At 33.7% G+C, this 20843-nt stretch overlaps 1 protein-coding gene across 1 annotated transcript in view; it reads left to right on the forward strand.

The window, feature by feature from the left end:
• Positions 1–4774: 4774 nt before the first annotated feature.
• LOC129226598 (arfGAP with SH3 domain, ANK repeat and PH domain-containing protein-like) overlaps positions 4775–20843 on the forward strand; it is an 82356-nt gene continuing 66287 nt past the window's right edge. The window contains exons 1-3 of the mRNA XM_054861223.1: positions 4775–4946; positions 11353–11425; positions 12090–12176. Coding sequence (XP_054717198.1) covers positions 4821–4946; positions 11353–11425; positions 12090–12176 — 286 coding nt within the window. The 5' untranslated portion in view covers positions 4775–4820. The remainder of the gene's footprint in view (positions 4947–11352; positions 11426–12089; positions 12177–20843) is intronic.

Here is a 20843-nt window from a genome sequence, read left to right on the forward strand (position 1 = left end):
GCTGCATACTGGGGGATCAGGGGATCATACTAGGGGCTGCATACTAGGGGGCATAATAGTTTTGCTGGGAATGAATAAGAAATGAGAATGATTTAGTAAACATCGAGTTTGGCACAACTAAACAATCATTGGATTATTAAGCGTCGGGTTGGTATTGCATCAGGTTTGGGTTCTTTTTGAGAAAAATGTCTGGAGGAAGGGGAGGGGCGAACCTTTTGGAAAAGGCCAAATTAAATAAATAAATAAATCATGTGCTAAAGGCAATTGAAAATATATTTTGCTTCCAAATTTCATTTTTTCAGATGTTATCATGTAGTTGAAACTCATGTTTCTAACTTAAAGTAAGGCCTGCAATAAGCTGCGCTTAGTCCATACAGCTGTAATTATTTGATTGGACCAGGTCTAATTCAAAAGTCAACATTGCTCCTTCGAAATCGATCAAACCAACTTACAAACTGGTACCAGGCTCAGTCTTGTTTAAGTTTTTTTTTGCAAGTTATGTTCTATTTTTTTTTTAATATGCTTTTTTTCAAGTGCTAAAATAGTGTAAAAAAAGCAGTGCTGCGGAGTCGGAGTGATTTTGGAGAGAAGGAGTCTGAATCGGAATTTGTTGGTTAATAATGACAAGAGTCAGAGTTGGAGTCATTTTCCCCCAATGGCCGTAACACTGCCAGTGATTGCTGGGTCGGAGTGAGAGTTGGAATCGAACTGACGTTAGGGTAAAGGAGTCGGAGTTGAGTGCTCTAAAAATTTTTGAAAGTTGGAGTCGACCATTTTCCCTCCGACTCCGTCGATCTGCAAAAAAGCTCCATGTATGGAAATTTTGGGGTAAGACTTAGAATTTACACTTTTTCCTCTTGGTCTGGAAAGTGAGTGCAAACTTAAAATTTGAAAGTATGACAGATTTCAACTGACATGATCAATAAAAAGTTTGAAACTAATGGTTATGCATTTTCGAATTATGAAAAGTGCTTCAAAATATTTTAAAAATAAAAAAAAAGGTAGGTATATAGTAAATTAAAAAAAAAAAACCTTACACAAGATAAAATTGGTGCAATTAATGTTAATCACTTTGATACTTAATAAATTTGTTTATTGCGTAATATCGTCGGCACTATGCTGAGCTAACGAATCTGAAAATAGGCTCTTTTCAGGAGAGCCAAAACAAAATTTTGTCCATTAGACGCGTTTAATTATTTTCAATGTATTAATTTTTATAGATAACTTTAAGTGTAAAATTTATTGTTCGAAGTAGTAATAGCCTTTTTTCAGTACTGCGGCAAACCATTGAATTTAAAAAACGAGATTCGCGATTTTTCACCTTCGTTTGTTTATTAAGTTTAGCATGGTGCTGACCATACTATTAAGTTTCGTTTCTTTTTTTTTTTTTTTTTAAATAATTTTTTTTTTTTTTTGATTGCACAACACACACACATTACTTTCGTTTTGTGCATTCAAAACTTAGAACCAAGTCTGAGAAGTTGGAGTCGGACTGATTTTGAGGTCAAGAAGTCGGAGTCGAAAGTTTAAAACTTCAAGAGTCGGGGTCGATCATTTTCAATTAAAATCTGCCACCCTGCCAGTTCTTGTGGAATCGGAGTCGAAGGCTTTAAAATTCCCGAAGTTGGAGTCGGTCATTTTTCTTCCGACTCCTCAGTCCTGCTTAGAACTACTGGTGTGACTATTCATTTGTATAATTTCAATCTCGCTCACTACATTTTAATTTTTATATTCTATTTCAAACATGCTTCGGCGGCCCACACATTTTCTTCCAAATAATCTGTGATTTGCAGGATGATATTTTTAAAAATCTAGGAATGAAATATGTTGGCGGTCCCTATGAAACTATCATGATTATTTATACGATCAAAAGAAAGAAAGGAAGGAAAAATCATGGATTTACTATTTTTATACTATTTAATTGCAAAATCCAATGCGGCCCGCCGGTTCCATCCACCACCAGCTAGGCCTAATCGATGTAGACCTTTTATTACCATAGAAAATAATTAAAATCCGTAAAAATTTGCACCTTTTCTAATTTTTTTAGCGCAAAATTTTTATCCGTTTCCAGTTTCTATTTGTTATCAAATAAAATACTTGTAATTGGTTTTAGCAAGCAAGGCTCTTCAAAAGATATTCATTTTTTTCTCTTGATTCTGCTTTTGCAATAACAAAACTTAGTAGTTGTGATTGTATTCCCTTTTTCGTGCTTTCCCAAGTTATCTCGGAAAAATAAAATAATGAAAGAAAATATAAATAAATTTAATTTTATACATGTTCTGACTCGCGAGGTTCATCTTAATATAAAGCTAGGCATCGGACTCAAGTTTCTTTTGAATTTTTTAACTTAATATTAGTTACTGTTCTTCTGCTTACTTAAGATGTGGATTTCTCTGCTCCCTAATAAATATGTTGATGAGCTAGTGGATGAGCACCGCTATACTCTTGAGCCCTAGAGTTTCCATCCCGTAAATTTGTGTGTTTATAAGGTTTGATTACGGAAGAAGGAGGGGGGAGGAACACTGAATATCTTAATTGGTCATTAACCTCATCACCCTAACGTTACAATACATGACCTACAATTTTGTTTCTTTAATTTTGGAACTTTTTCGGTTGTGCACCTCGACTCTCACTCCCTACAAAATACCATTACAGATCGACTAAAATCTCGTTTATTGGACTTCAATTTCTTAAAATTATTTGGAGGTGAGCATCCAACCCTTGTCTGCATGAAACCACTGAAGATCATCTAAAATTGCGTTTTCAGAGCTACAATTTCGAAAATTTTCCGGGGAGGACCCCCCTCATTTCTGTAAGAGCAACATTACATTCACAACTACATTAATGTTGTTAAGTTTCTTTCTCTGCATAAACTCTGTAGAGCACACATTTTTAATGATTTTACATCATATTCAGATTTTTCGACAAATTCTGCTTCTTACACTGTTCTAGTTTATTGATGTCGCGATATGAACCTGCTCACAAGCCTAGTTTCATGTTTTTAATTTTAAATTTAATTTTATTTTTCTAATTATTTTATTTTATCTTTATTAAAATTTTTATTGTTTGCTTTTAACTTTATGGGGAATTCGTGTTGTTAGACGCCAAGAATGATTAGTTTCTTTATCACCTAAATTGGGGGGGGGGAATCTTGCAAACTAAAATTTGGCTATGCCCCCCTGTCGGGAAAGCTTGCCCCTCCGTCGGGGATTTCCTAGCGCCACCACTGTTAACTCCCATGGTCATACCCAGGATTCCCGTTAAGGGAGCTGCAAGCAAAGACAGATTTTTACGGGACCCCTCCATATTGTCGATCTCTATGTCACTACATATATTTCACTCCTAATTAAAAATTCGGGCCCGGACCAACAGGAGTCCCCCCCCCCCTCTCCCTCGACCCACGCCCCTGAACAGGCTCTGGTGGCTAATTGGGAACATTTGCCCTCTTTTCCTATAACTTTAAGAAAGAACGTATTTTATATGAAGGATTTTTTGTTGCTTTCAAAGCATAGTATAGAGATATCCTTGACGTGAATCCTTTTCGATACTGTCGAAAAAATTGTGATGTTCTGCTTGCTTTAAGCCCTGTAAGTCAGGGAATTGCTTATTGTTGTAGGTTGTTCGCAGTTCCTTTAATTTTATTTTTCTATGCCTATATAACTAAACTCCTCTTGCGCTGGATCTCCGAAAGCAGCATTGTACACCGGCCTCCTTGAGTGGGGTGTCTTCCTAGGCGGTTGCGTCCAGGTCCCCCACAATCGACCTTATTTATGCCTGACCCTCTCGACTCTGAACAATCCTCATTTAGACAAAAACAACGTCCAGCACAAAACATTCATCATCCAGTCCCTAGCATTCATTTGAATTTTGAGATTTATTTTATTTATTTATTTAGACGCTAAGCAGCTTCATATACATAGAGGACTGCATGCCAAGCGCCTTGCCTCCGGACACACACAGGAAAGATGTACAACACAAGAGAAGGAAATAACACCTCTAGGACACCGGCGGGAATCGAACCCACGACCTCCGGCTTAGAAGACGAAATTTCTACCACAGAGCGAAGGAAGCCCTAATTTTGACAGCTTGAATTCATATTATGTTTTTCTCAATTCAAGTTGGTTGCGATGAGAGCCATTTGTGGAAACAAGAAACCCAACGAGTAGGGACCCATAGCAATTCATGATTGCAAAAAACAAAACTTGAATTCAAAACGTGAAAAAATGGCATTTTTAAAAATTCTGTTCTAGGAGCTGTGCGGGTGCTGCTAGTAATTACTAGACTCATATTCGCAACTCCAGAGCTCGAATACGCTACCTCGCGGTGATTAACAATACTAAAGAAAAAGGTAAAACATTCTATTCCACGTGTTTTCTTTGGGGTAAATTACAGGTTTCAGACAGTTTATGATGTAATGTAATTTCAGAAGAATAGAAAAGAAAGCTTCCTACAAACTCGATGAAAAATTACTGTCATTCACTAAGAGTCAAAGCAAGTTATAAGTTATGGCATTTGTTTGATTTACCTTTTTCATCCGCCATTAGACAGTGGCTGCAGCGCCTCCTATAGTTTATTGGAGTTGCGAAAAGGGACTTTAAATTACAAAACCCCACAAAACATATGAATGAGTGCACTTTATTGCTCCTTGCTCTAGCAACTCCTAGCGGATAGGCAATGTCCGCCGTCAACAAATAAGCTAATCATGACCGTACGGCGAAAAAGATTGTTGATCGATGCGAAGATGGCTAGTGTGTAGGGTGTATCGTTTCCTGTGGTTGTGTGTTTTATTTATTTGATTGTAAACAAATCTGCTTTTCACCATGCCTGGGTTAATGAGTGTTGCAGAATTTGTTGGCGAAGTACGAGAAGATTATAGTTCTCCTACGACTTCATCTTTCGTTAGCAAAATAGCTTTGTGTCGTCAAACTGTTACTGCACTGGAGGAGGTAAGACGAAAACAAACTGATTAAAAACATGTTAATTTTTTATGCCCGTGTGTTTTGTTTTAAATTTCCTGATAGTTATTATCTTCTATCATTTACACATGTCAGAATTTTCAAAACTTATAAGTTTTATGGTTTAAAACTTTTAAAATGACATATTTTATGAAATGAATAATTGACTGCTGTGGATACCTGTTTTCGTCTTGAGCTCTGTGCAAGCTTCTTAACTTTCCTCAATTGTTAAGTTTGTTCGTTCCGAATAACTTACGATTTTTATCTATGATACGTAATTAGCACAAATGCTAAATATTTTTTTCTGAAGTTGCTATAGGTTGGAAATTAATTTTGCTCCAAAGCTATTTGTTACCTTTTCGTTGATTCATATTTTTAAATAATATCACTTGGGTTTTGTGCTGAAAAGAGTTGGCTTTGTTGATTTCAAATGTGGGCATAATATATTTTTGTTTAAAATTATTTTACATTAAAGTGCAACATTGAAATTTGTACATGCATGGAGGGAGGTATGTAAACGCGTATTGCAACTAGAAGTGTATTGTACAAAGTGGTCCAAAAAGTGAGCCTACTCCTTTTATTTTTGACCTTATGTCATTTATAGTTGTATGTTTGTTGTTAACAGTTACCTTGAAGTTTTAAGAATAACAAACATTCATAGCACACCATACATGTTGTTACACAGCTGAATCCTGTGCCATTGTTGCACAGATGTTTTGCGGTAAACCATCTCCAAATCCCCACAAGACATTTGTGTGAACATGGTACATAATTTAGTCGTATTTTGACATAGATGATGATCTACAAATGTTTATTGCTCTTAAAACTTCAAGGTAACTGTGTAGCAACCATTCATTTATAATTAGGTTAGGAATAAAATGGAGTTATGCTTATATTTTGGCCTCTCTATGTTTTCTGTCTAAAATAAGGCAATATTATAGTGTTAGAATTAAGAATTTAAATCTAGGTGTCATGATGCATAACATAAAGTTTCTTGGTTTCAAAGTGAACAACTTAGGTGCCATTTTTAATGAATCAAATATATAATGTTTCTGAATATATTTCAGCAAACATATAAAATAGAAATTCAGCACATTGCCACCACTGGCAATTATTTTAAGTCAAATTTTTAAAAATTTCTATTTTGTTTTTTTACATGATGAGTTTGGTAAAAAAAAAAGCTTCAATTTGATCTAAAATTTAGGCGTCAAATTTTTGTCATCTAGGGTTGTGTATCATGTGTCAAATCATAATTTTTAGTCCCAAAATGCTATTGAGATCATTTATTTCTGATTATATACTGGGCCTTTCCAGCATTACGTGTGTGACTTTTTAATATCATATTTTCGCAAATAACAATAAAAAAACAATATGATACTCTAAAAATATTTCGTAATAGTTTCTATTGGAGCAGTGGCATAGTGAAAGGGGGAGGAGGTGAAAAATATATATATTATAATTATATATATATTTTCACCCTTATATTATAACCAATTATTGTAGCACAATTGGTTTTAATATAAATGCAAATTATAATTTTGTAGTTTATGCATATGAAAGGGCCGTTTTGGTCAAAAAACCCTTTCAAAAGGTATTTTTTTATCCAAAAATCCCCATCGGAAGGTATTTTAGATCATCCCCCCCCCCTTTCCTCAAAAAGTATTTCTGGCTGTGCTAGTGTATTGTAGTAACAGAAGATATGTAAGAGTTTTTACGTAGCATTTTATGTCATTGGATAATTCTAAATTTTTTAATAAAATTTTAAATGCAGCGTTACGTGTGTGACTGAGAAAATCTGAAAATAAGCTATACCTTATATTATTTTGTAATTTCCTGTGAAGTTTTAAAAGATAAACGAACAATATTTTTTTGTACATGTATTTAAGTATACTAAGTTCTGTACTAATGCATTATTTATCTTTTACTTTTTGTTCGTTCTCTAACTGATTTAGCATTTTAACTCTCTGGCGGTTTGACATACGAGCAGAATTTCACCTGGAAAAGGTCACCTTGGGAACAAGGCTATCTGCTCGAAATGGTCAATACTTTTTATCTTGAAATTCCCTCCCCCCTTTCGGAAGGAGATAAAAAGCACTTAATCCCTTTTTGAGCAGGACGTGCTGTCAAAGCTCAACCCCTTTCTTTTCAACGCGTGTCGCAGGGAAGAGTGGAACTCCTCCACACATGCTGCCAAGGTCCGTCCCGCCCATTTCTCCCTTCAACACGTGTAGCAAACGAGTTGAATTCCTTTCAGCCAGTCGTGTTTTACTAATCACAACTTTCTGTAATATTTATGAAGTAATAATCTAGATTTTAAATCTCTGGAATTGCTATCTCCTACTACTGCTCTAAATTACTATTCACATATTTTATTATTGAATTTAACTACTCGTATTCAACATTTATAAAACAATATTTGGAACAAGTTATTTCAATATGAAATAGCTAAATGCATTTAGTTATGATTGTAATGTTTTGCATAACCTGAAATGATACGTAATAATAAAAAGCAATAAAGGAATTCCCTCCCCCCTTCCGCGCAACAGCAATTCGTTGTTTTTCTTTTAACGCTGGGGGAAAAAAGCACTGCAAATTTATACATCTATGCATACTTTTTACATACTATGTTTTGTATATGTATATTTTTTTCTTTATTTGTGCATTTTTATGTTTCGAATCTCGCCATATTTGAGACTAAGTGATCGTAATAGCGGTATACCTAGACTTGCCTTATTTCCGAAATGTTCAACCAAACCCCCCCCCCCCCCCCACCGTGGGTATTTCAAAAGGTACACACCCCGGCTGGTTTTCAGAGTGTTTTAGAAGGTAGTTTATTCTCAATGCTATGGATAAATGATTACTAATTATCAACCTAAACCAGGAATAATAAATGATACATGACGCAAGCAGATACATTTAAACAATTTATTTTGTAAACGTTAATCTTTTGAAGTTACTTCAGCAAGAAATGAGGAATTGAATTTTAAACAATATTTACTTGTTTATTGCATTGGCTAGGCCTTTTTTAGAAAGTCTTTTTTGTTTTAAATCTTTTTGTAAAATTCCTTACAAGCAAATCCGATAGTAATTTTATAGCTCATAAATTACAAATCTGTACCTCAGAGCTAAACTAACGTGATTCACATACGCTACTTTACAGGAGAGAAAAAAAATATGTCATGTGAGTGCAATTTTCGAAAATATGTAAAATATCCAATATTTTCAATCAACGCAAACTAATGTCTTCAAAATAGCAAATGCATCCTCAAATCACTCTTTATTTATTATTATAATGTGCAGACTTAAAATTAAGGTTTCTTTAATTATTCATATCTAATATTCCATTTTACATTTTAGTCAATTTTAATAGAGTTAATATAGCGTTAGCTGTTCTACTCATTTGTCTTCTGTTAGCTACTTTTACACAGTTATATGATTCAGAAAAAAACAATATGCAACAGTCAGAGGCACAGTCATAAGACATTTTCTTTTGTTCCAACCAATGGTTAACATTTAATTAGATACTTTTAACATGCATTAAAATTGTTACATTACTAATAATTTTATGAATAAAAAAAATACATTATTTTGTTATATTAATGTGTAATAATACATCATAAAACTATAGTGCATAACTTTTTAGGTATTTTTAATAATAAATGAGCTATATTACTATGATTAATATAATTTTTATACTGAAAATACCGTAGTTGGAAAAATAAATATCGAAAATATCAAAATATCATGATATTTTCAGAACAAATATCGGATATATATCGGCGAACCCTAGCAGTAATAAACAGAAAATTCAAATTTTTGGACTTACGTCAGTCTGGCTACGAGGTACAGAAATGAAAAATTTATTATTTTAAATAATCCTTCACGGTTAATTATTTTTATATTTTTTTGGTCATCTGTAATGAAACTTATATTTTACCGAGACGTGAAGTAAACTGGCCGGGACACTGGATTTTTGAATGAAAATCGGGACTGTCTAGGATCCCGTTTGAAAATCGGAAAACAAATACTAAATCCAACATTCACTGAATTATGGCGTATTTAACAAAGCTATTATTAAAGAAACACTGACAATCACAGGGGATCTAGTATGGGGCGCCTCGATGAGAGGCTCAGAAGGACAGTGTAACCTCCCCAAAAAATTCTCATTTGAAAAATGTGGAAACACTATTGCAACATTGAGATTCTTCTTTCAAATTTTAAAAATTGTTTTTAATGATGCATAATGTTGCTTCTCATTAGATGTTATGTAAGTATGATATAATGTGCATGCTCATGTTTATCATTTGGAAAAAGTAGAACTTCATTCAAAAATTTGAGAATCCACCTCTCCCCCCCCCCCCCTCTCATTTTATTTCGGAGTGCCCCTGCTAGTAGTTAAGACCTAAGTGACCGAACTAGGTATCAAATCAAAGTTATGAAAACACAATTAAAGCAAAAAATAGTAAACAACGAAATACTTTTAAATTATAGTGGTAAAAAAAAGTCGCAGCAAAAAAGTTGTTAAAATAATTTTACGAATTTTCATCCCCGTAAAAGGTTTATTAATTAGTATGAAGCATGAATTATGATTTTTCTATAAAAAATCAAGGTTTTATAATTATTTTTGCTTAAGTTGTTCCAAGGAATTGAAAGATCATATGACTTGTATCAAGCAATCGCGCAGATTAAATAGTGATTTGAGATAAATATCAGGCTTTGGGCAAATTGAGGTCAATGAAAATTCTGGATTTGTTGCTTAATAAAGTACAAATAGTTAAGCTCTGCTGAAGTTTTATTTTAATTATAAAACGGTTTTAAACCTTTATTTATTTTTCTCTATTTATTATTATTCCTTTTTTTACATAAAAGAATAGTTATAAATTCTCACTTAACCATTTCTCCATTTCCATCTTCCTACAAAATACTGTAGATCTTAAGCAACTCCATAGAAATTTCCTTTACTAAGAGTCAGGTCCCATTCTTCTGAATTTCTTCCCCCTCTCAATGGAAAAAATTCCGAGGCTCTTTATTTTTTATTGAAAAGAAAAAGCTACAAACGATTCAATTTTTGATTTTTTTTTTTTTGAAAACTATTCATTTTCATATACTTTTCCATTTTTAATAACAATAAAAAAATATTATTGTTCTTTGTTAACAACTGAAGTTTTTTTTTTTTTTTTGTATAAATGTTAACACAATAGCTGCCTGGTGTTGTGCAAAATTTTTGCTCTTACTATATATTGTTTATTTAGTTTTTTTTTTACTTATACAGAATTGAAATTGTATGCTAAGAGATAAATGTTTGTTTGTCTTTGTGATTAAAATAATTATAAGCTGAAGTATTAGACAGAATCGGTGAATTTAAAATGTTTCTGATATTAATAATTGAAATTTGCGACCAAAACCCAAGGCCAATCAGTTAGAGTAAATAAATTTGAAAAAATATCCCTTTTTTTTATATTTTTTATAATGTGTTTTGAGTACAACATCTGCCTAAATGTGCGTAAAACGCGACGTAAGTGCACATAAAAGTTGAAAATTGAACTTTTACGTGTACTCTTTGGTTTTTTTACAGCATTGTGATTTTATAACAGTTAAAGTTCCTAAATTATATGTTAGTAGCGAATAAAGCCGTAGCTATAAATTTATTTCCAAAAGGATACTTAGTTTGTTTTCGTTCAATTTGAAATCTCACGGCTTTTATTTATTAATTTATTTGAAATGTAATTGAATGTCATTGTCGTCGATTAAATTATGTTGCATCCATTTACAGCACAATCATTAATTAAATGTAAATTTTAAGCTTAGAAGAAAGAGAAGTGGATATTTCATTCTTGGAATCAAGTTTTGCTTTTAGCAGATGCTTACAATAGCAAGGAGATTTGCTTAGAAATCTTTGCGTTGATAAGAAGGATGCACTGAACCTTGAAACCCCAACCTGATGAAAGGGTATTGTTTGCATGTGTGAATACAGAAGGTGGGCCCCTGCGCTCCGGGGTGGCGCTCTCAGGAGAGGGGAAAGGAAACGCAGGATTCTACGCCTTGGACCGTTTGACAACGAAAATTTAGTGTCAGAAAAATACGTGTAAAACGCTAGCGACGTGATCTTGCTACGGCGTGATAAGACGTGCAAAACCGCCGGTAAGTTAAACTTTGCAAATTCTTGCTTATTAGCAGGTCTGCCATTTAGGGGTGTCAGGTAGGGGCAATTACCCCTGACTTTGAGAAATTAATGTACTGAGGGAGGTTTTGTTGTTTTTTGATATAATTTTCATTGAGTATATACCCTTTGGAAAGATTCAAAATGTTGACCTGCTTGCTAGTGCTTTTTTTTCTCTACAGAATAAAATGCAATGAAATCATTTTTTAAAGATAAATATTATTTCTATTTTGACAGACACTTGATTTTGACCGAGATGGTTTAACGAAAATGAAGAAAGCTGTTAAAGCCATTTACAGCAGTGGAAATTGTGAGTATAACTGTTCAAAAATAAGTAAACTTTTGTAATTGCTTTTGAGAACAGCTCAATGGTTAGGAATTATGTATTTCTTAACACCACTCTTTACTTCTTTTCCTTTTAAAATAGAAGTTCTATGTAGTTGCTGCAGACATAATGCAACGTTGACTATCACTGATCTGAGTTGCTATTGGTGAATTTTGGGAACAATTTTGATTTTTGTATAATTAAAAAGGAGATTATTTTTATTTCAAATAATTTCACTACTTTTGTGTTTCAGCATTCCACGCATTTCTTACATTGTTGGAGTTTTGACATAAAAAATTGGTTTTCTGGTGTGACAAGGGTATAATACTTTTAAACTAGTAAAAACCCTAAGGACTGAATGAGATTTTGTGAAAAAAGGTGGCTCATGAAGTGTAGACTAGTAACAATTGTCATACATTATGATTAATTTTTATTATGGTATAGGTAATTAACAAGCCTTTTAATAAATAAAAAGTAAACTAAAACAAAGAGAGTTCAAATCTCAAGGATTTAGATATTAAATTTGTATGGCACAAACATTTCATGTTTTTTCCCCTTAATATGTTTTTAAGGGGTAAGAGAAAGTAGTTTAACTAAAATGTATTTAAACTGCATATTCATTACTTATTTGTTATTTGTTTTTTAATAGCTCATGTTGACAATGAAAAGTATTTATCCAAGACTTTAGATAGGCTTGGGGAGAATGCTGTAACTAAGGACCAAGAACCTGATATAGGTAATTTTTTTTATACATACTTTTAACATAATTTTTTACTTTTTACTGAAATATCTGGTTTTTGAAGATCGATAAATTGACTAGGAACAGCTTAGCTAAGCACAGAGCCTGTTACTTGTCTTCATTTTTCTCTATTTGCATATTGAGTAAATTCTTTATTTTCTCAAATAGATTTGAAGCTTGTTGTGTAAAATAAATAAGTACTTTGTGCTAAAAAGTCAATATAAAGACAGCATTTAAGCCACACAAATCTGCAACTAATTGTAGGCACATTTTTCATAGTTGCAAAGAATCCCTTTTCCAATGCAAATTCCCCCCTGAATGATTTTATCTTTATGAATGAGATTTTTTATTGTTTCATGCTGATTTTGCTTTATTTTTAACGAGGTAATTAAGCTTTTGACTTTCAATGTAATAAAAAAATTTATTTAGTTTTTCTTTTTTATGATCACTATTATTTCTTTAACTGTGAGATACGGAGGAAAAACCATTTAAAAAACAAGAGGAGAAGGGGGGGGGGAGGGTTATCATTTGTAACAAGATTTTCTTTTTTTAGCTAATTTTCTCTGTATCACAACGAAAAAGGATTTTTCATTCAATGAGAACGTTATCAATTTAAATACTAGAGGCAGAAGAGATATGTAAACATTCAACTTGCTTAAAACTTGGGAGAATGCATTATGGCTGTTCTTTACTGTAAGATTAGGTTGATCAACATTTTTAATATCACTCAACCAAAAATGTATTTGTTTAAAATTTCAAATATTCATTAAGTTTATGGGATATTTAATCAGAATTTTTAGAGGAATAAAAGTGATTGTTAAGAACTTGATAAAATTCAGAAAAAACCCATTAATATATCAAACTTTTCAACTACATGGTTTCTCAAAAAAATGTAGTCAAATAATATTGCTGTTTTTTCTTCTCTAAACTAAGCTTGAGGTCACTTCTACATTCCCTGTATCACAACAGGTATGTATCAGAACATACCCTGGCCCTGGGCCCTGTATCGCAACAGGTGTATAAAGTAAGCTTGAGGTCTCTTCTAGATATAAATCTTTGAAGAGAGTTGTGATTTAAAATCTTAAATTTAGCCCTTGTACTTATTATAGCAGTTCTACTGCTCTTGGTGGCAATGCAGTTTAAATCTGATCAGGAAAATGAGACACATGTCAACTATTTTTGAAATGAATCCATTCTTTAACCCGTAACAGAGGAGGTGAAAAAGTTGGACGTAACAGGGGACGTGAGGTCTCAGAGACCGCTATATTTAAAAAATTCTTAAAAATCGTGTAATTAAGATACATTCCTGTAATTTCCCTCAGATGTTCTTTGAACTTTTATTAGCATGGGGAAAATTTTTTTAAAAATTTGAATTAAAATATACCTTTTCCGAGGAAATTTTGCTGGAGTCTTCAGATTTTTCGAGAAAATCATATGCTGCAGTAAATAACCAACTACTCGCAATAAAAATGAATCTATTATTTATTAATGATTTAATTTTAGTTGCTTAATATATACAAAACATTTTAGTACCAGAAAATTGATTATATCAAGTTATGGGAACATTTTGACATCCTTTTAACTATTAGTATTTCGTGCCATATTTCGAGGAATAATTCAGCCTTTATTGTCCCTAAAACATCATATTCTCATCATATGCGTAACGTTTGTGAACATTTCAAACAACTCTCAGCGTCATCTAGAATATTTTGAATCTCTTCCGCATAACGCGGATAAGATAAATGAACCTATATCCGCGACTCTAACGTTAAGAGCCTAATATCTACTACTGCCGAAAATAGTAACATTGAAGGGTAGGTGCGGTCTCACAGACTGCTTCTAAAGAATGCAATGAAATTTAAACCTGATGCACTCGCCTAAAGATACTGATAAGCAAGGGAAGCGTTGAAGGTCACAAAACAAAAAGCTATTGGGAAAAGCCATTCCATCGGATTGAAAATAAAATAGTGGTGATCAGATGAACTTTTGAGTGGTCTGTGAGACCGCACCTCCCCTGTTAAGGGTTAATCTCACACTTCATTCGGGGAACTCTTGCAGAATAGGAGGTGAGGGCGAATGCGACCCCATCTCGATTCTTGTTCTAGGAATCCATATCCATTAGTGCAACTGCCAAATCCAATACGATTGGTCTAGCTTAAACAACTGATATGAAAACGGATCACTTCTGGCTCAGCGTGTAATTGATTTATTAAATTGTCTGGGTCAGTTATGACATGCAAATAAGCAAAGAAATGAGGACAGCTGCTACATTCGCTAGAGCAAAATGCACCCGGCATTTGGAAAATGATAAATCAAAGAAAAGAAAAAACAAGAGCCTGAAAATGAAATAGGAGTGATCGGATGAAATTTTGAGCGGTTTGTGACACTGCACCTCCCCTGTTAAGGGTTAAAACAAGTAGAAAAGGAAGAATGGACGCAGGCCATAATTACAAGTGTAGTGACATTTTGGCAATAAATGGCAATGTGAATGAATTTTTTTAAACAAATTTTATGAAAGAGGAAAAAAAAATTTGACTATATGAAGCCAAAAATGAAGCAACCATTTAATGTTGTAGCAAACTATACGTAATTTATCGTCTGCCACATTTATTTTATTACTTTATAATTTATTTCAATTGAGATTACAGTAAACATCTTGAGTGAGGAAATTTAACTCTTAATTTGTCGTTCTTAGTTTGTTGATGTTTATTTTTGTTATGAAGAATGACAAATGAAGTTTTGATGATTAACGCTAAAGATTTTTATATATAGTTTTAAAAAATTTACTCGAAATATACATTTGTCTCGTGATTATCTAAGATTGAAATGTTTAAGTTGCAGCAGTAACTGCATTTAGTAGGTGAAAATGTAAACATGACAAGCTTTGCGTTCTTCATTTAACCTTATTTTTGCCAATTTTCCTCTGCTTATCGCACTTTCATGAAAATAAATGCTTCTGAAATAAGGAGGGGGCCAAGTGCCAAACCCTGACAAGCCAGACTTTACTGCACCTTGAAACAGAAAAATATATTTTGCTGATTTTATGGGACATGGGTAGTTATTCCCTCCCCCCATGGGAAAATTTGTAGGGGTGGGGGACGAAAGTGGCAATTCCCCCCCCCAGTCTTGGGAGGACTTTATACATAGTAAAAACACACCTTCTGAAATCTTAAATGAAAAAATCATGATTTTTGTTTTTTTTTTTTTGAATAGTTCAGAAGGTAAAATAAAGAGAATAGTAACTCCTTTTGTAATGGGGGGGGGGAGAGAAATGGCGTACACTATTGCAAGTAGTGAAGCTGTCACTGGGTTTAAGGCCGTATCCAGAAAATTTTTTCGGGAGGGGCCCGGATGCACACCATTGCCCTACATCCCCCCCCCACACATATATACATATAGACACACAAGCATGCATAAAAATATATTAACATAGAAGATGTTTTTAGTCTCGTTTTTTAATGAGTCCACTGTTGGACTGATGTTATTTTTATTTTAATTTCTTATTATTTTTTTATTCACTTTGTAGTGATAAGGATAACAGGAAAGTGTACCTCTATATTAGATTTAGAACATCCGTAATTTCAGGGGGTCTGGGGGTTTCTCCCCTGGGAAATTTTTTGAAAAATAGATACAAAAATCGATATCTTGAGGCCTGATAGACTATAGGCATAGGCTCTTGAGGCAAATCAAGATCAATCAAAATAAAAATTGCTTGCTCGACAAATCGTTGACATTAATCGGCAGAGAGGAAAAACAATAGAGGAGAAAAGAAAAGCACATTGTCATTTACTCATATCGGCTGTTAGTGTAGTTTGTTTTTGATCACTCTTCCCCCCCCCCCCTTCATCAAATGCCCTACAGTATAAAAATTGCATAAAATGGTTTAAAAGAAGCAGTATAGAGATTCAGAAAATAAGAATGAAAGAGGAATATTCTGGCCATTTGGACAATTCATACTTTATTTTCTTGATAAGAGACAAAATTGAAGAACTTTTCAAGGAATTTCAAAAACTTAAATAATTTTCAAAGACTCTAAAACAGTTGAAATTATTTAAAGCACTTTATTTTCACTTTCCAGAAGTTGATTGCATAGTCTTACGGTTATAACTTTGTAAGAGACGCCCGTTTTAAGTTAAAAATAAATGTAACGAAATATTTCTCAAAGAAAACATTTTTTTTTCAATCACAAGTAGTGCAGAAAATGAAAGAGACTAGAGTATGTGTTATTTTTTTCTCATGCTTAAGATATTAACAGTATGCAGTAGAAGTAAGATAAAAAAAAACAAGCAATAACAAAATAACTTCCAAAATACTGAATTCGGTATTAAATAAATGGCAAGACATGGAACATATCAGTCACAAAATTTTATCGTGAAAAATATGCTACAAAATGCGAGAATCATGATTTTTGCATTTTTTACTCAGCATGTATCAAGGAGCTGAATTTGGTACATCTTGGCAACCAGATACTAGCCTAATTGGAAACTTGGGAATCAGTACAGTGTAAGTTTTATAAAAGTTTAAGGCGGTGGAGGGCAGGGCCGTGCACAGGAGGGAGAAGGGACACCTGTTTGCCCGGGCCCGAGCCTGGAGGGGGGCCCAATATTTTTAAAACTAGGTGTGAAAATAGGGGTAAACAGTATGGGGTGGGTGGCAAAAAAGTCATTTATGACTGGGCCCCAAAATTTCCGTGCACGCCCCTGCAGGAGGGAAAGTCTACCAAACTGACAAGGGGCTTGGACAGCTCTGAAATGAATTGGGAGAGAGAGCAGGAAGTCCTAATTAAGGGTCTAAATTTCAAGTATGCTTTGCAGCTATTGAGAACTAGAATTGCTTTTTCTGTATTTCTTCAAATTTTTACTCGTTTAATAGTTACAAAATTAAGAATAAAACTTTGTTATTTCCCTTTGCTGACATTAGAAATTGGAACCCCCCCCCCCCCCCCAACAACTTTGATACGAAACATTTCAGGTTTTGAGGGGTAGGGGAGCATCAGCCTCTGGATACAGTCCTGACTGGGTTACTGAAAATGTGTCCAAAGTGAGTATTTTGAACTGAAAACCATTAGGGCAAGTATGTAAGTGAAAATAAGGAACATGTATTCAACTGCAATACTTAAAATAATCTACGATTGTTTCAACACATTAGAAACAAAAACAAAAAAAAAAAAAAAAAACCAGATTTACCTTTAAAAAAAAAAAGCTATGGCTTAGGGCACCCGCTTTGTTATAGGTCCCCAACTCCCAAAAATTTCATGACTTCTTCCTTTAAAAAAAAGTATTTGAAAAAAAATTTCATTTTAAAATTCTTGGAAATTTCAAAAAGTGAATACAAGTTATAAATTTTAAAATTTATAAAAAGTGGGAGAGGGTAGGGGAAAAATGCCGAAATATGTCAAATTCAGCTCCTTGCCCATCCTGCATAAAAAATGTAAAAATCATGGTTCTCACGTTTCTGTAACGTATTACTTCAGATACATTTCTCTGACTCGCATGTTTCATATCTTGCTGTTTATTGAATCTTGAATGCAGTACTTAAAAAAGAAAAAAAAACACTACCTTTATTTTGTAGTAAGTTCCCGCCCAAGCCAGGGCTAAGGTAGAAATACTTAAAATACACCACCAGCTCAGTTATTCCATCAGAGGACTGCAGTTTCGTGCTTTTTAGCACTCATCAGCCCGGAATAGGAATCATATAAGCTGGTGGCGAAAATCCTCTTAAGGGAGCCAAGAGCCTATTCCGGGCTGATGAGTGCTAAAAAGCACGAAACTGCAGTCCTCTGATGGAATAACTGAGCTGGTGGTGTATTTTAAGTATTTCTGCCTTAGCCCTGGCTCAGGGCGGTAACTTACTACAAAATACCATGCCTCGCCATCAATCTTTGAGTTGAACCGCACCATTGCTGCGGTCACTCATCTGGTGTGCTAATTCTACATTAGCTACCAGTTTGTTTGGCTCTCTTGGCTCCCTTAAGAGGATTTTCGCCACCAGCTTATATGATTCCTATTCCGGGCTGATGAGTGCTAAAAAGCACGAAACTGCAGTCCTCGGATGGAATAACTGAGCTGGTGGTGTATTTTAAGTACAGTAAAACCTGTAAAGTTGACCACCTGTCTATGTTGACCGCTTTTGTCAGGAACGGAATTAGTCCTATCTCATATAATGAAGGAAAACCTCTGTAACTTGACCACCTCTCTATCTTGACCACCTGTCTATCTTGACCACTAATGTACGCCAAATTTGGTTTGGAGTATTGTAAAAAACCCTTTGTAAGTTGACCACTTGGTTTATTTTCTTAAACTTTTTTCAGCAAATTATTTATTTTATTATCTCCTTATTTATTTATTATTATTATTATTATTTTCTTTTTGATAGCTTTCTAAGAATGTTTTTAATGCTTTGATGACGGACTAGCATTTTACTAACTAAACTGCAGCATAAAGCTTATGCTGCTCTTTATTCTCCAAACTTGTTTTTCATTTGTTGTTCTATTTAAGATAGCTTGTTGTACTCTGTTCAATGAAAATAGGTGTCAGTAGAAAAGTTCAAAGTCTTTTCTTTCAGTTGCAATATGTTATGCCAACACAGGAATTGTGCTACAAAGAGCAGGCCCGTATCTATACATTTTGGGCCCCCCTGCTACAAAATATGTAGAGGCCCTCGCTAGTGGCCAGCAGTGTCTATTTGTAAAGTAAATAAGTCTTAGTGCTATTTTTTTCTATTTTTTCTTCAATTTGTAGGGCCGTTAGCCCCTTTAAAGACATGGGCCCCTCGCACTGCGGATACGCAGATCTGGACCTACTAATGAGTAAAGTTACACATTTCTGGTGCAAGGGATTAAGAGATAGGACATTTTAATTGTGCCTTTATGAACTGGGAGAGCCGAGCTTGTTGCTCTTTGTGCTATAAGTTTTACATAAAAAGGCTTCAAAAAGAAAGTTAGTTGAACTTGAGATTAATAAAAAGTATGAAATATTAAAATTGATTTAAAATGGAGAAAGCCAGAGAAAATTAGGTTGCACATATGGAATTTCTAAAACTACAGTGTCTATTATAGTTAAAAACAAGGAAAAAGTAAAAAAAAAATATTTGGATAGTATTTTTAATAATTTTTTCACTTTCAATGATGTTAAACAATGAAAGTGAGTTGAACAGAAAGAGTAAGGGTGAATTACTCAAAAAATGAATACATGGTGCAAGAAATGACAAAAAAAAAAAAAAAAAAAAATCATTACCACCCTTTATAAGTTGACCACCTGTATAAGTTGACCGCCAAAGTTCTGCACCGCGAGTGGTCAACTTACACAGGTTTCACTGTACTACCTTTATTCCTTTTCGTTTTTTGCACTACTTGTAATTGAGAAAATAAGTTACTGTAATGAGAAATCTTTAGGTTTTTTTCCTCTTTAACTTAAAATAGTTGTTTCTTACAAAGTTAGAACAATACTGTAAAACTCTACAATCTAATACTAATTTTCAGAGACTGGAAAGGGCAAATGTGCTTTAAATGATTTTAATTGTTCTCGAGTTCTTGAAATGAATTAGATGAGTCTTTGAAATTCCTAATGATAGTGTGCTTCAATTTTTTTAAACATGTATAAATTATGAATTGTCCAAATGGGCAGCATGTTACTCTCTTGTTACATCATTATTTTATCACTTATTTTACATCATTTCTTTTAAGGCATTTTTTACTATTGATCATTTTGTATTTAGTTCATTGTTGTATTTGTGGGTGGGTTGCAGGCGTGATCAATAGCTTATGCCATTGAACTGACAGCTGATGTAAGCAAATAGCAATGACCAATCTACTCTTCTTCCTCGTTTTTTCTCCCTGAGGACTGCTGTCATTGATTTGTGGACCCGAAAACAATTTTTACTGTGCATTATGATAGTGCACTATGATAATTTATCATAATGAATTATGATAACTTATCATAATTTGCAAAAGTATTTTGCTTATTTTTTCCGAGATTTTTGTATTTCCAATTACCCCTTATAAGACTTCAAAATGCAGAACTTTATATCAATTATACAAAAATTCCTCCAGAGGAGAAACAAATTGGAGATACAGTAGATCCTCGTTTTACACGGGTTTATTTTATGTTGTTTCAGTTATATGCAGTTTAAGATTTGACACCTTTATTTTATTTTATGTGGATGAGTTTCGGTTTTACACGGGTGCGGCAGTGAAAACAGAAAATTTTCCCCTCTTTCGAAATCCAAACTCCTAAAAATTACGCATAATCAACTGCATTTTGGCGTGCTAATAATTGAGGTTGGGCCACTGGAGACATTTTATGCGACTGGTTGCAAAGCTCTTTTCGGAAATAAAGTTATTAAACTCACACAGTTCAGAACTCACTGCAAGAAGAGCTTTTAGGAGTGACAAAATATGCCAAAACCAACGAGGATGCCGACATTGGTGACGCACAACCAAAAAGGCTCACATTGAAAATTTTGAGACATTCCTAGACAATAGAAATGATCTTTCTGATTTGTTAGTGGAGGAAGAGTCTATCATGGAAATGATGCAAGTGATCATGGATACGTTAGTGCTCTGCAATGAATTACAGAGAAAAATTCTTAAGACTATCATAGCCAGCTCCTCTTTATAAACAGAACACGAAATTAATTTATGTTTTCTGTATGCATGTTGTGCAT

This window comes from Uloborus diversus, chromosome 7 (assembly GCF_026930045.1).
Source record: "Uloborus diversus isolate 005 chromosome 7, Udiv.v.3.1, whole genome shotgun sequence".
Lineage (NCBI taxonomy): Eukaryota > Metazoa > Arthropoda > Arachnida > Araneae > Uloboridae > Uloborus > Uloborus diversus.